Raw genomic sequence first — 16086 nt, 5'->3', positions numbered from 1 at the left:
ATCCGTCTACGTATTGTGATTTATTTACAAATGCTTCATCTATTCATCAGCATAACACAAGATATCAAACAAGCAACAACTATTTTATAAATAGATCTAACACAGAATATGGCAAAAAGTCCATGCAGGTATTGGGACCAATGCTCTGGTCAGAGGTTCCAAGTAGGCTAAAAAAACTTATCATTTCATTGTTTCAAAAAAGAGATCAAAACGTTAATTTTACAAAGCTACAGTGCATCGTAAGTGATATGTTATGGAAACCAACTTGTCAGTTTCTTCGGAAACTTGATTATTCTCTGCTTGCTTCATGGAATTTTGTGTTTAGGCCTACGTTATCATCAATATGTTTTATTGTTTTTTGTTTTTTTTTCTGCGTATGTTGTTGTTGAAGCGCGGGAACGTTTCAACGTTTTATTTTTTCTCTTGTAAGCTTACTTTAAATGGCAAAATCGTAATTTCCGTAGGGTGGCAATTGACAAGTAGACCGTATGGTCGTCTCGTTGTCTCCCTGTCGGTATGGGAACTTGTGTAACTTTTGTATTGTGTATATTGCATATTTCAAACATGTACCTATGTTCCTGTTACTGACAAATAAAACATTGATTGATTGATTAGCATGGAGTGATTGCGCTATTTTTGGGCTAGTATTTGGCTAGAAATTTCTAAAACATCTGGCAACTCTAAGTGACTAACTAAAGTTAAAAAGTCTACTCTTCATGCTGGGAACTATAAAGCGTAAACAAAGGGAAAGATTGTAAGTCAATTGAATGAAGTTTGTAGTTGATTTCGTAGTTTTTTTCTCTTCATGACATTAATCTTGGTCACCATTTTTCAACTTCCAATCCAGTAAACATGATTCTTAAAGTAAATATCTGTTGGTGGTTGCTAATGAAAAGGTACCGGTAGCCTATTTTATGCTAAATTGAAGAAATTGATTGATTAACTGAATCTTTATCCTTAATCTGGGAAAGCTTCTTGCAGAGCTTAATCCTGGTAGTTTCGCATACTTGTAGAGGCTTTAAATCACTGACGCAAGCCCAGTCACCGAGATTGATAGAGGGAATTTTTCGATTGTTGAAGTCTTGTTGCCAGGTAATTATTACATCCATTAGGTGTGCCGTTGAATGGAGAGCAGTCCTTAATGTGCGTTGCTCAAGCGCACACCCCGAGAGTCGAATCAGCACCGCTTGATCTTGAAGCTTCTTCGTTCCAGAAGTCACGAGGCGGACACGAGCTAACTAACTGAGTTATTGGGGCAGGCTGAAGACCCAATCAAGTTGTATCGTGCAGCATGGCCCTTTGTAAAGATTTTGAAAACTTGAAAATGTGTGAAAAAATGTAGGCTAATCGGACTAACTTATTTTTGTGGAGACGTATTACGGTTTTGGGGGGCAATTAAATATTTTGTAGATGTGAGTGAGCCCGGGTGCAACCTAATTCATACCATGAACAATTCGTATTGTCAGTTCGTACCTTGAAAAGATCAAGAGAAAAATTAAAAAAAGCCGAAGTCGCTGATCGAAGTTTCCACAAATATTTTAAAATTTTCCCCCTGGAAAGATCAAGAGAAAAAATTAAAAAAAGCCGAAGTCGCTGATCGGAGTTTCCACAAACAAACAAACTGAAAAATCAGATAGAAAAAAATTGAACAAAACCGAAGTCGCTGATCGCAGTTCCGTTTTTCCGCAACTTCCGCAAACATTTTAAAATTTCCGGTAACGATCCTAAGAGTTTTTGTTTGTTTGCGGAAACTGCGATCAGCGACTTCGGCAAACTCTTAGGATCAATATCGGAAATTTTAAAATGTTTGCGGAAAAACGGAAACTGCGATCAGCGACTTCGGCTTTTTTAATTTTTTCTCTCGATCTTTTCAGTTTGTTTTCGGAAACTGCAATCAGCGACTTCGGCTTTGTTCAATTTTTTTCTATCTGATCTTTTCAGTTTGTTTGTTTGCGGAAACTCCGATCAGCGACTTCGGCTTTTTTTAATTTTTCCCTCGATCTTTTCAAGGTACAAACTGACGGTACGAATTGTTCATGGTACGAATTAGGTTGCATCCAGTGAGCCCAGCAACAAGGCGGAGCACACACAGGGACCCAGCTAACCATTGTAAAAGTTGTAAAAAATTGTAACTTACATTAAACAAACGAAATACACGATCCAATGCAAAGCGAGTCCTAAGAAAGGTGTTAAAAACAAGTTTTATCAAGTGTCTCCAGTCTTCACAGTATTTATGACTTGCTTCTGACGTCATAGTGAGAACATAATTATGCTTTAACTTTATTGTCTGTTGCTTTCATCTCAGCATCTGTCATATTATCGTCGCTGTCTTTCACCTTTCTGTTTTGAATGCATCTGGTCAAATTTCCTATCAACCTTTCAGTTGCCATTTGATTGTCTTTAAAAGACATCCAGTGGCCTGGTGAACCAACTGAAAGGCAAGGAGAGCACTGACTGGTAATGTCAAAGAATGCAGGATTGGATAAAAGTAGTTTTTCTGTATTAACCGATGCTGTCGCAATGTTAACAGCTTCTGGAGTCATCACTTTACTTTTCGAAAACATGATAATAAATAACATAATTTGTGTGAAGAATATTTTTCCAAGGCTCAATAATTGTGCCCTAGCTATTCACTTTCCTTTAGGACAGTGGTTCCCAACCTTTTTGTTACGGACCCCTTTAGACAAATTATTAATTCTGCTGACCCCTACCTAAATTTTGCCTGAAACTCAATTAACATACTATTGACTATTGTAATAATTATGCTTCTCAACTACTGTACTGTGTCATATTGCATTGCGGCTATGACTCCTGCGGCAAATATCAGGTTAAACAGTTGCTCAAGTAAGAAAATGAATGAATTGTTAAAGGAATGTCACCAGTATTTGAATATTAAGGTGACCCAAAGTGGCATGCCGTAACTTTTTCAATGTAAGCAAATTTAATGAGAAAAATGAAAGTAAAAAGATTGTTTTTCGTTTTTTTTTTCTTCCAAAATTCATCAAGGTAATCACGGACTCGTAATGTTTTCTCACGGACATACAGGGGTCCGCAGACGAGAGGTTGGGAACCACTGCTTTAGGAATTGATAACTGTGATCTTTTAACTATAATGCTTGACTGCTGGTTGCTCATCTAACAAACTTTGAATAGCCGACTTTCAATATCATTGTTGTTGCACTTTTATAACCTAAAATTGTGGCATGTGTAAATAAATTTTTTTTAAACATTTAAAAGTGAATGTTATTTTTACATCAGTTTATTCCTCATAAAATTCTGATCGCAGCAATATGTTGCATACCCTATTAAATCCAAAAAATACATATTTAACTAAAATATCCAGATTTCACTAGTCGCGAGCCCCCCAAAATTTCGGGATGAGCGTGGGACCCCTAAACTTTAATATTTTTTTGAAAAATTTTTTCTACCTCATATTTTGGCCATTTCCCACCTTCCATTTATATTTCCAAAGTTAAAATCAAAATTTTTTTTTAAAATGCAACACCCTAAGCTGGGTGCTTCCCCTAGAAAGTTTTGAAAAAAATACCTTAAATTACCCATTCTGAGGATAATTTCAGCTTAAATCAATAATAAAACCTGAAATAATGTAATACTAATAGAGAGAGAGAGTGTAAAATTTTTATTCAAAATATTTCGGGGGGCAATTGCCCCTTTACCCCCCATGACTATGCCCTTGCTGGCATGTCTAGGCAATTTGCTCGACTTCTGAGAATTAAACTTATGAAGGCTAAGATTTAGGCTATTCTAAGTTACATGTTAGGCCTAATGTTTTTAGTGATTAGTGAATTTAAGCTGTACCCAGGCAATTTCAATAATATTTTTTAGATTTGGCTACTTTTTTTTATTCAAACCAAGCTCTAATAGTCATGCCAGTAGATATTGATTGTTTTTGGTTAGCTTCTAACAAATGACTACCGGTAGGCCTTGACATTTTTCATGTATCTAAATATTAATATATTATATTTTAATATTTAAAGGTTAATAATATATATTGCCAGTTTATTTCACACAAGTCATTTGCTCCTTCTACCACGACAGCAAACATGCCTAACATGGAAAGTAAGTTACATGTTTTTATACATAAACTAGGTTAATCTTGACCAGAAAATATAAGCTATCTACTTTTTTGTACTGGGTAGCCTACAGATTATTTATTTTAATGATTAGGTTTATGAACATTGAACAAGTTACCTGAGGTAAGTTGTTACTAACTTGTGGACACGCAGTCTGATCAGTATGTCTGCTATCTGCTGGATAAGTTGGTAAGCGCAACATTACCAATTTCTTTTGATTTCAGCTTGTCAATTTGAGTTGAAGATGGCTACTAAAAGCCTGTTGAGAGAAAGTAAAAGATGTGAAAAAGAAGAAAAACTCCAAAAAAACAAATTAAAAAGTGCCATTCAGAAAAACAACATGGAGGTACTAATACTGATGAACTTTTTAGTAAAACGTGGAGTTTAATTTTAACATTTGAAGTTTTTAATATTTGAAATTACCCACTTACCCAGTGGTAATTGCTTTTTAGGGTGCAAAGATTCATGCAGAGAATGCCATTCGACAGAAGAATCAAGCTCTTAACTTTTTGCGCATGAGTGCGAGGGTGGATGCGATCAGCTCGCGAGTTCAAACCGCAATTCAAATGAAGAAAGTTAGTCAATGCTTCCTCTACTTTTTTTTGAAATAATGCAAATAAATGGGTGTGAAAACTGTAGCTGCTAATGTAGGACTAGCATGTGACAAAACAGTCTGTTATAGTGTTAAATTGTTTAACATTATTTTGTGGCATTTGGTTGCCTGTCACTGTACATTTATTAAATATTTACGCATGTATATTTTGTTTTAAAGTAATTACTCAATCTGACTGCGTAGCCAAGTGGTGAGAGCCCTGGTTTGACGTTTGTTGGGGCACCAGTTCGACACTGCTCAAGAGCATGTGGCTGTGTCTTTGGCAAGACACTTAAAGACATGCCATTGATTGCGGAGTGGCGCCCCTTCGATTATAGCTCTTGATTTCTCCCATGATTATGAACAGTACGCTGCTTTTGAGAGAAATGCCTTATTTCCTACAGCCCTTCTTAGGGCTATGGCCTGTTGAACAGATTACTCAATGCTGTCACTAACCTGTTTCTTGTGACAATTTTAGGTCACAAAGAACATGTCTAGTGTCACAAAAAACATGGAGGCAACAATGCGATCAATGAACTTAGAGAAGGTAAGAGTTGTGATGAGCATGCTTGTCCCTATAGAGGCTGTTGAGGCACCTGCCGCCATAAATTAATCTGGGAATATTCATAAAGGCAGCGAACAAGTTGGAACATTAAAAAAGTTTTTGAAGGTTACGAGAACTCCAGAACCAAGTAGACTGCATTGCACACTTTTGTATATTTGTAGCCATCTGCCATTGTGAAAACATCTAAACATGAAAAGGAAAAGATTGGTTAGGAAAAGGGTTATTAGGTGACCTTGAAAAACGAATGGATTTATTGAATTAGGCTGTACTGTAGAATGTGAATTATTGGCTCTGTAGATTAGCACGACGAACACGCCAGTAATGGGGTTGCAACTAAACGGGCTATAACTCTTACTTGGCTCCAAGAAGCAGTAAACTCGTTTGGTGATCCACGAAATTTCTATTGACTACTCTACTTTAAATACAGTCGACTCCGCTTAATTCGGACACTTTGGTTCCGCTCACTTTTGGCCGAATTAAGCGGAGAAACGGCTTTGTCCGAATTAAGCGGAAAATCAATTGTTCGTTTCATGGTATGCGTAAAGGCAGACAACGCATTAAAAATACCGTTCTGTTGCGTAATAAATGAATTGCAGCTGCGCTATACTGCAGTAATTGGCACTAATCGCATAAAACGCACAAGAATTATACCTTCTGGTTAATTGTATTGTACAGTATTTCGATACCAAGCGATTCAACAAATATATTACTGTGTAACACACACATATAGGGTTGAAATAGTACAGTAATTCTTCAAATACTGTGTCCTGTGTCCGAATTAAGCGGAGAATTGTCCGAATTAACGTGAGTTTTTTACGTGCAACTTTTACTTTTGTTCCGTTCCCGAGCATTTTGGCCGAATAAAGCAGTTGTCCGGGTTATTCGGTGTCCGAATTAAGCGGATTCGACTGTATTTTTAGTCTACTAACCAATTAACTAACCCATAAGCATCCATTCCATATTCCATAACCTATTATCCATATCTTTTAATTTAAGCCTGAGCTTCTACGGACCACTTGCTGACATTGTTTGCAACTCTGCCAACAACCCAGTTATTTCCGATTTGCTAACCCAGCTTGCAAATCACTTGCTTTTGCATTGACTCAATCGCTACAGACGTTGAATTACTGCAAAAAAACGACTGACATGTTGGGCCAGGGACTCATTTTTTCCCTTCTGTGTTCAGATCTCGCAAATGATGGACAGATTCGAGAAACAGTTCGAAAACTTGGACATTCAATCTCAGTATATGGAAGGCGCCATGATGGGGGCAACACAGCAGTTCACCCCTGAAGACGAAGTAAAGCAACTGATGATGAAGACAGCAGATGAAGCGGGGTAAGTTGGTGCGACTGAGAACCGACCGAGCGTTCAACATCGCTTTAAGATCGGGTATTGTACGCAATTTTGTAACCCAGCAAACAAAATCTACAGACGTTGAATCATTGTAAAAATGACGAGTTTTGACGAGAAAAATGACGAGTTCTGGGAAGCTTGCCTTCAAGTGGGTTTCTTGTTTTTTCGGAAATCTCAGAAAAAGATTTAAAAGTGTTGCTTTTTCAGAAAATATTATGTGATATAACATGCTCGTGCTCCGATTTGTAAACTGTGTCATTTCCTTCCTTAACAGCATGCAGCTAGATAGTTACTACATATTGTGGGTCTGCTACTATTCGGTGAGTCCGATTCGGTGAGAGCCTTTTCGGTGAGAGCCCTATTCGGTGATTTTTTTGAATTTTTTTTTGAAAATTATCGGGTCGGGTACGGTAGCCTAATTATCATTGCCGCTTTTACATCGTTTTAACGTCGCTAAACGTTGAAATAAGACCCTAACCTTAACCCCTAACCTCTAACTCCTAACCCCTAACCCTATAACGGCAATGATAATTAGGCTACGGTACCCAATAATTTAAAAAAAAATCACCGAATAGGGCTCTCACCGAAAAAGGCTCTCACCGAATAGGGAACTCACCGAATTGGACTCACCGAATCGGACTCACCGAAACGGGCCATTCCGACATATTGTATGACCAAAGTGGTTTTCCAAGTATAAACCTACTCATTTTCGCAGTACTGTAGTGTTTGTTGTATGCAGTGGTGCTGCCAGCCCGAAATTTTGAGGGGGGCCAACATTTTTGACTAAATATTTTGTCTATTTCAACGAAAAATGCTGAATTGGCAAAGTATAATTTACTGTGGTCATTTAAAAGGTGTAAGTAGCTAGCTTTTATCAATACAAACTTCACTTTTTCAAACCTTTTTTTAACTAAAACATAATAAATATTTGCAACATTATTACCAAATACCGCCACAATAAAAAGTCTACGAATTGCTTCCGCCAACTAGACCAGTAGCCTAACAACTCGATTTATCTTTTTCTCATTGATCTTTTACGATGACCGTTAATTACATACTAGTCTGAGAGCTCAGAAGTCATCACTGAGCCGTGCTTTGACTCGTTTCTTGCACTAAAAAGACCTCTTAGCCTCAACAGTTGTTGCGGCTAACGCCATGATGGCATAGATTGCGAACTCGTGTTTGTTCACCAATCACCACTAAAGCGACCCGCCATTGTTGATGTAGGCTACCAGCATAGCCCATAGCCCTGCCTGACAAGTTTTTGGAAATCCACTCTTATGCTGACCTAGAAAGATGGGCTAAAATACTTAGTCCTAATGAAGTTGATTATGCTGAAACGAAATCAATTTCTATAAATCCTGTCAAGTTTTTATGCACTGCTGCTTTTCAAGCACCTCTATACAATGCTTAGTTTTCCTTTACCTGAAATACCTCACGACTCGCCATCCTGTTACAGACACAAACGACTTATTAACCTCGACGACGATCTCTTGCACTTATATTGCTGGCTACCCCGGGAATTTCAGTTTGTTTCATGGGGTTTATCCTACGTACTGAACGTTCTCGGCCATTCGAGCGAAATGTTTTCTAAATCTTCATCATTGGCGTCAATGCAAAATTAAATAAGCTCAAAAAAATTCCCTTTATTTCAAAATGTTTCCACAAAAATATGTAAGGCCTTTGAGGCACAGAACATTGCATCTTAACAATGGAAGTCATTACGTTCCTGTTTTCTTTCGTTTGCATGGTGGATTTTGCCTCCAAGTTTGCGCACACATTTCGACCAGTTTCCATGCTTTTGACGAAAATTTTGCTTCTTTGTGGTAACCAGCATCTCTGTGTCAACAGCTTTTCCGAGTTCCCGACCAATTTCTAAAAATCTTGAGATTTTATTGAAAAAAATCTATCCAATTTTGCTTGTTTCGGTATTGCCTTCATAGGAAACCCGCTGCAAAATTAATAAGCTGGCTACACGTTTAAGATTCGAAATCGCAGATTGCAAATTTCGACCAAGCTAAAACTGACTGCAAATAAGACACCATGCTTTTTCATTGGCGAAAATCATAGTCTGGTACACGAGTAGCAAAACCATGATAGGTGGTCTGCAATGTAGGCTAACACTGTATCGAACAAGCGTAATAAAGACCGGCTTAATGACCTACCGTCTGATCATAAAATGCTAGAAATGGGTCATTCCGTGCCAAACGTCCTGAAAATCATAACGATCCCAGTTTGACCCTCTTCGATTTTGCTCAAACTTTTGATTGTATTTATCATGTATGTTCTTTCCCTTCCAGGCAACAACTTCACCAAGTTTGATAGGTAGGGTAGACTGGGGTAAGAAGCCCCCCTTAAGCAAAAACACGCACCAATCTTCACCTTCACTATTTACTGAATCATTTACCACGTTAACATAAAGGCACGATGCAACTAAACAAATTGCCCATAAAAGCAAAGATGAAATTTTTGAACGAAGCACAAAATATGACAAAATTAAAAAACATTGAAAGGGGCGTTTTACCCCTGCGCTGGGGCAAAAAGCCTATGGGGTAGGCGTTTTACCCCACCAAGCTTTATGAGCCATAAATGATCTCAAACAGAGAAATAGTTTGTTGTGACGTTGCCAGTTTAAGTAAATTTAATATACAGTAACAATGTTCACATTATGCTCCCTACCAAAACCTAACATTTGCCAACTTTAGAGCTCATGTTTCATTATTTCCAGGCTAAAAAAGACAAGAAAATATTTTATTTCTATGCTGATTTAAAATTTAAATGCATTCAGAATTCGACATATCTAGACATTTTGCAGAAAGTTATTTGTACTGAAAAAATACTTAATCTAACAAACATCAACACTATATGTCTACATAATATGCTCTGTACCCTACAATAAATTTAAAAAATATTGTTGAACTAGAATTTATCATCTGAGCTGCAGTTTTGGCAGACATAAACACGTTCACCAGGGGTGCATTCTTCATGTGCCCAATGCTCACACATGCTGCATTGCATCCACTTTTCTCCTGGCCTACTGTTAGAAAACGGCTCTCCATATAGCCTACTGAGCAAGGCCATCTCTCATGATCTAAATCATCAGCAACAACATTTTCTTGATTCTCTTTTGCTTTCTTTTAGCTGCCCTATTCATAGACATTGGACACAGTCTTCTTTTGGTTTCTTGAAAGTTTGCTAGTAGCAAGTTTCTTTTCCTGTAACATCTTTTTGTAAGGAGAAGATGTGATTAATTGTGCTTGCTCTGATGTAGGCTACGTTTTAGTTTGGGCTTAGCACTTGATGTGGCACGCGTGGGTGTGCACAGCTTAAAAAGAACACATTTTGCTCTTACAATATCTTCTCTCATAGAATCAGTTGATGAAGTTGACGGCATATTGTGATGAAAGGTTGAATCAGTAGGCCTAACATGTTGGCTTTCCAAGAACCCTTCATTTTGCTGTCTTCCCAAGGACTTATCACTTTGCTGCTTTTCCTGGAACCCTTAACTTGGCTGCTTTGTCAAGGACCCATCACTTGGCTGCTTTTCTTGCGACTCATCAATTTGCTGCTTTTCGGAGGACTCATCACTTTGTTGGTTTATCAAAGACCCATCACTGTGCTGTTTTTCCTGGAACCTTCACTTAGCTGCTTTTCTTGAGACTGTGTATTGGCTACATTTTTTGTGTACAGTGTGGTGGTGGGGTAACGATATCAATGCCATTTTCTTATAAAAACTTCACAGCTTTAAGCGTTTTGTGGCTATGATGTCCATCCAGAATAGTAATGTGTCTTCTTTTGATGGTTTAGCAATTGCACAAAAGTGATTCAACCATGTAATGAAGCTATCTTCGACAGTCCATCCACTCTTAGTGCAATGTCTAATTGCTCCAGGAGGTTTGTTATTCATAAGAGAATCTGCCATGCGCTTTCGCGGAAATAAGAACATGGGTGGTATGTAAGAGCCAGCTGCATTAGTTGCACAAATGACTGTGACAGTTCTTCCTCTTTCTCCACTCGTTATTATCCCCACTGCTCTTGATTTTTTTGTCGCAATTATTTTGGTTGGCTTATAAACATTCGATATGCCAGTCTCATCCATGTTCCACACAATTAAGGGGCAAAAAGCCTACCATAGGCGTTTTACCCCGATGGCATATTCTCCATGGTAGGCTTTTTACCCCAATGGCATATGCTTTAACAGAGCTGCGATTTTTGCCTTTTTCGGTGACGAGGTCACTCGACACGCGCCATCACTATTCGACAAACGCCGTGCCTTACAAAAAAAAAAAAGGAAAATAAAAAGGTAAAAAAAAACTGAGAGAGGACTAATCGTCGTCAGGTCGAGGAACAATCGGGGGGGGGGGGCATCACGTGATGCAATCATAAGAGTGCTGACTTACGTAAACTTTCTTGCGCCAGGTACTTCAAAGCAAGGTCTAAATGTGACGCTTCACACGAGAAACTCCCAAGCCATTTTGAACACTGCGGGAGAATGCTTTGATCGAAGTTCCAACGCCTGGCATCAAACATTTCGCCACACACGTTTTGTGCTATTCGACACAGCGGGTTTCTTTTATAGATAAAATAACCGAAGTAGGCTACTTTAATTGTCAACGTGTTTGCAAGTTTGTATTTATGTCTGACTTATGCACTTGTTGTTCCAAGCTTGCAGAAATGTTTTGCAATGTGAATAAGAAATAGTAGACAGATAAACACGGTTGCAACTTGACTTCCATCCACTAAAAGGTTTTCTGTGATTACGTAATGGGCGATTTTGCATTCACAAAAGCACACAACCCAGCTGGCAAAACCCGTCGTTTTTACATTGATTCAACGTCTGCAGACGTTGAATCGAAAAAACGAGAAGCGAAAAATATACTAGAGTAGTCTATCACGAGTCACGACCGCACTGTTTGATTTGTAGTGATGTACCAAAAGTAGCGATACGCACGCTTTTACGTTAAATAACTCAGGGGGAAAAGTAAGTTAATTTTGGGTTGATTCAACGTTCGAGTCAGCACAAATCTATTTAATTTTCCTGGCGGGTTACATTGCGTACCCAAATAGCAAAAATCATCATTTTTGCATTGATTCAACGTCTACATACGTGAAGTCAATGCAAAAATAACGAATTTTGCTGCCTGCGTAACAATGCCCAAAAAGAAATTTACGTTTGTTTTACATTAATTCGACATCTAGCGACTTTGAATTATCATAAAATAACGTTAATTGTTCAACCAGGTACCGGTAACAAATTAATATCTCACTGCGAGATGATCGCCTCGATTTACGTTTACACTAACATAATTTCGGCACAATTGAGATACCGCGAGCAAACACGAGTCTGTTTGATAAAGAACTAGTTGTCAGAATCGGAATCATAAGACGCTGTATGGGAGGATGAGGTTGTCGCGTCATCACTGAAATACTTGAAGACGCAAAACTGCCCGTTCATGAACGCGCAATGCCATTTGATCAGAATCATTATTTTTCTTTTCTGCCGAAGAACCATTTATCTAATTTCGTATTACTTTTTTAACTTGACCCCGTAGCTTTTCTAATTCCAATTTGTTTCCGTCATAAAGTTCTTTACAAATTTTGCAAAATACCACACTAATAGCAGGTAAATTCCACTTTTTAACTGTATCTTCTTTCACCATAATTTATATTCGCAACGACATCGGTAAACAATAAGCATTCGATGAAAGAATAACATTTGCGTAACAATTAAGCCAGTATTCATAAGGTGGCAAACTTTTTACAGTTCACAAGAGCATTGTCGGCGCATAAAATAACTTGCGTGATGCTCTGGGCTACCGCCGTGTGACACGCAATGAAGAAGCGCATAAAATTTCGTTTGATTAAACATTAAAGCATACGGCAATTGTCGCAGCAATCTAAGGTGTGTTGATTTGGCGACGGCAATGTTTTTTGCCGTCGTAGATGGAATCACTCAACCAGCGTGCGATTAAAAACAGTAAGTGACTCTGATACCACAACTTGTGCGGTAACTCGCGGCCAAACGCTTATAATCTGACTCTTGTGACGTCATATTACTATTCGACAAACAAGCGTAGAATTTTTGGTCGTTCGACAAGAAAGAAAAAATCACAGCCCTGTGCTTTAAATTTTCAAAGTTTTTCCACTACCTTAAAAACTTGAATAAAACTATCGTTAGCTATCCCCAGAATTAGCAACTGACTACTCCGTAACAAAATATCAAGGTGCGCTCTTCTTTCTGAGAAGAGCAGTACTTCATTTCCTGATTTAAATTTTTATAAGAAATTAAGCAAAACCAACCATTTTAGTCTACACTTTTCTTGCGTCAAGTTGGCTTCCTTTAGCACGCGTTTAATGATTACCCACAATGCAGTCATACACATGGTGGCAGTATTTATTTATTTACACAACTCTGTAAGGAGAAATTTAAGGTAGGCTTTTTACCCCGTGTGGGCTTTTTACCCCAGTCTACCCTAACATTATATTTATTAGAAAGTTACAATGCATCAAAATATGCACCCCAAGCAAAAAAGCCAAAATAACGCCATCTTGTGGTGTAAAAATGCCCCTGTAAAAAGTGTTTACAAAATAATATTTTTAACCTGTTGAAGAACATTACCTAAGGAACTTGTGTACGTGCTAATATAAATACCATCCTACTTCTCATAAAAAAGTTACAGACTTCCAAAAATGGCACAAAATTTGTTTTTGGTGAAGAAAAGAGCTACTTTGAGGCTTGATTACTCTATTATGCTGCAAATTAATTGCATTTTGACAATGCAATCATGTAATATAGCTAAAAGTGAACCATTTTACCAAAAATAAACTTTATATAACCTTCGGAGAAAAAGATGTGGTTAATTGAAAATGGTCCAAATAACCGAATGCGGAAAAGTTTAGGGGGTACCTAAAACTTTAAAGCATCATATTTCCAAAACTCTATATAGATACTGAGCTAAAATTGGTAATGCATGGCTAAATCATGCCAAATAACATTTTGACCAAATTTGAGCAAAATCGAAAAGGGTCAAGCTGATTTTCAGGACGCTTGGCATGGAATGACCCAAATACAATTATTGACAGTTAAAATTAAAATTTTAGAAATTTTGAAGGGGGCATGGCCACTTTGACCTCCCTGGCTACGCCTATCGTTGTATATCCTTCATGAACTATATGTTTCGGAGTTGTTACTGACCCACAGAGAACCCGCTGGAGCCACATTACTCGGGTACTTTTACTTCTAGAGTCTAGATTGTATTAAAGACACTCGTGTTGGTGTTGCAGACAAGATTACACTATCGTTCCAGGCATGTGCTAAGATACCATGAAAAAGTGTTTCGCCACATAAACGTAGGCATAGAATGGAGAGTTGAGAACTGCTCCTGTTTCTAAACGCAGCAGCAGCTAAAATTGATATGAATTGCTTTTTCATTAACAACTTGGCCTTGACCTTTTTCTTTTATCCAGGTTGAGCATGAATCTTGAGATCCCTGGAGCCTCATCCCAGTCCATTGCGACCAGTGCAGCATCCACGGAGCAGGATGAACTGTCCCAACGTCTAGCTCGCTTGAGAGAAACATGAATTCCTCCATCCCACTCCTTGTACTTCCAGACGCAATACAGATTTCACTGCACCTACACTGCGACACCGTCTTTTGATGCAAGACAATGCGTTTTATTTTCTGATCATAAAAGTTTTTAATATTCTATCAAGCAACGTAAATGCTAGTACTGCACCGTCACGTATGGCATTTTCTGCTTATTTTATGTGTTTTTTCTCAGTTTTATTTACTTGTCCAACCACTCACACGCCATGTAAAAGTATTTTTGCTTAAAAAGGAATTGCAATGAAAATCTTTTTGTAAGTTACTAGTCTATGCAGTTTCTCAAGTGATCACCTTTCACGTTGCTCAAGTATCAACTGATCAAGAAAAGGTACCAAAGGAAACGAAGAGACTTTGAGCAAACGTCAATTAACGTTTCTTCGACGTAAGTATTACTGTTGTTAATCACAAAGAGAACCATTTCTTAATCTTTACTAGCTGGAGCAACCGTTTGCTCTGTACCCAATCTTCTTGCTCTGTACCCAATCTTTATGATCTGTATCCAATCTTTTTGCTTTGTAGTCAATTTTCTTACCCAAGTATGTGTGGCGAGGCTCATGTGATAACTTTATGTAATGTCTTTCAGCTGTAAATATATTGTGTTATATCTTCCTTTATTGAAATTGTTCTATGATCAATATGTAACCTGGTAAGCGTTTCCAAACAACAAAATTTGTCGTTTTTACATTGATTCAACGTCTGCAGACGTTGAATCAATGTAAAATGACAGATTTTGCTGTCCGGATTGGATTTGCAAGTGTATAATCCTCCAAGCTTTAAGCTTAGAAATTATCAGATTTTGTCATCGATTTCATCCGTCTGTTCCTTTTTGTAGGTGGGACCTGGCCTTTGTCTACGCTGGCTTGTAAATACTGTCACACTTTTGACATTCTGACATACCGTATGTAAGCGAAAACGTTCATAGCTTATTATTTTTCAATCATTGTAATATTCGTCATAAAATAAAGCATTTTATGCGAAACTTAGTGAATTCGTGTTTCACTGAATAAAGTCTTTGCTGAATTGTTTAATTTTTGCTTCAAGACATTTAGGAATTTCAATAGCTTCCAGATTTCCATAAGGCTGATTTACTGATTGATTCAGCAAGCATTCCTCTTCAATACGAGTTACCCAAATATAGCATAATATGACGCCATGTCGTATGGAAAGAGTGGATACCGATATACTCGATAAAAGAGTGTCATAAGTTATTAGCTGAGTATACCGTGTCACATGAGAGAGACGAAAGTAGTTTCTTAACCCTGTTTGAGACTCCGTTGTATTTTTGTACCCATCCATCAACTTGTTCTTTTATTACCTACGGTGAAATTTTGATTGGAAGTTCTTCAATATTATCCACGTTTGAAATTTCATTTCATCGCAATTTCTTTTGTCTTGAGTTAAGTTTCTCAATGGAGAAGTTCCTTTCAAGTAGGTTTATTTTATTATTCGTAACAGTAGAAATGCGTTGACTTGCGTCGATTTTAGACAAGATTTGGTATGCTGATGTCGGACATGAAATTAAACGCGATTTCAAAATTGAAATGACCAAAACCCGTTTGTGTTAAGCTGCCGTGCAGTCAATGCAGAGTTAGTCTCGTGTGTTTTGGAGTTCACATGGTTGGTTGTGGGAATCTATCCTCGGATTGAGAAAGCTTAATCCTTGCAGTTTTTCACCGTACTGGCGTACTTGCAGGTGACTTTGAACCACTGACAAAGTAGGTCTGGTCACCTGGATTGACCGAATGAAATTTCAATGATTGAAGTGTACGCTTTGTATTATTTCATCCGCTAAGTGCCGCTGAATGAAGAGCTGTCTATAAAAGCCGGTGCTCCAGCGCACACACTTGGGCCTAACGGACAAACTCCTGATCGA

The 16086-nt window shown here is 37.9% G+C and overlaps 1 protein-coding gene across 1 annotated transcript; it reads left to right on the top strand.

Annotated features, from left to right (window-relative positions):
• Positions 1-704: 704 nt before the first annotated feature.
• Positions 705-15757, top strand: LOC145766177 (charged multivesicular body protein 1b-like). The gene is made up of 7 exons (XM_082577834.1): positions 705-754; positions 3998-4079; positions 4318-4439; positions 4546-4668; positions 5164-5232; positions 6437-6588; positions 14074-15757. Exons 2-7 carry the CDS (start codon positions 4064-4066, stop codon positions 14186-14188), a joined length of 597 nt encoding a protein of 198 aa, XP_082433960.1. The 5' UTR covers positions 705-754; positions 3998-4063; the 3' UTR covers positions 14189-15757.
• Positions 15758-16086: the final 329 nt, after the last annotated feature.

Source organism: Aplidium turbinatum, chromosome 3, assembly GCF_918807975.1.
Source record: "Aplidium turbinatum chromosome 3, kaAplTurb1.1, whole genome shotgun sequence".
In the NCBI taxonomy this organism is placed as follows: Eukaryota; Metazoa; Chordata; class Ascidiacea; order Aplousobranchia; family Polyclinidae; genus Aplidium; species Aplidium turbinatum.
The sequence above is the reverse complement of the archived record's forward strand: the minus strand, read 5'-3'. Positions and strand labels throughout refer to the sequence as shown.

Coding starts and splice junctions, on each gene's coding strand:
- LOC145766177 (XM_082577834.1), top strand. Junction 4,669..5,163: donor CCGCAATTCAAATGAAGAAA/GTTAGTCAATGC, acceptor TGACAATTTTAG/GTCACAAAGAACATGTCTAG. Junction 5,233..6,436: donor GATCAATGAACTTAGAGAAG/GTAAGAGTTGTG, acceptor TTCTGTGTTCAG/ATCTCGCAAATGATGGACAG.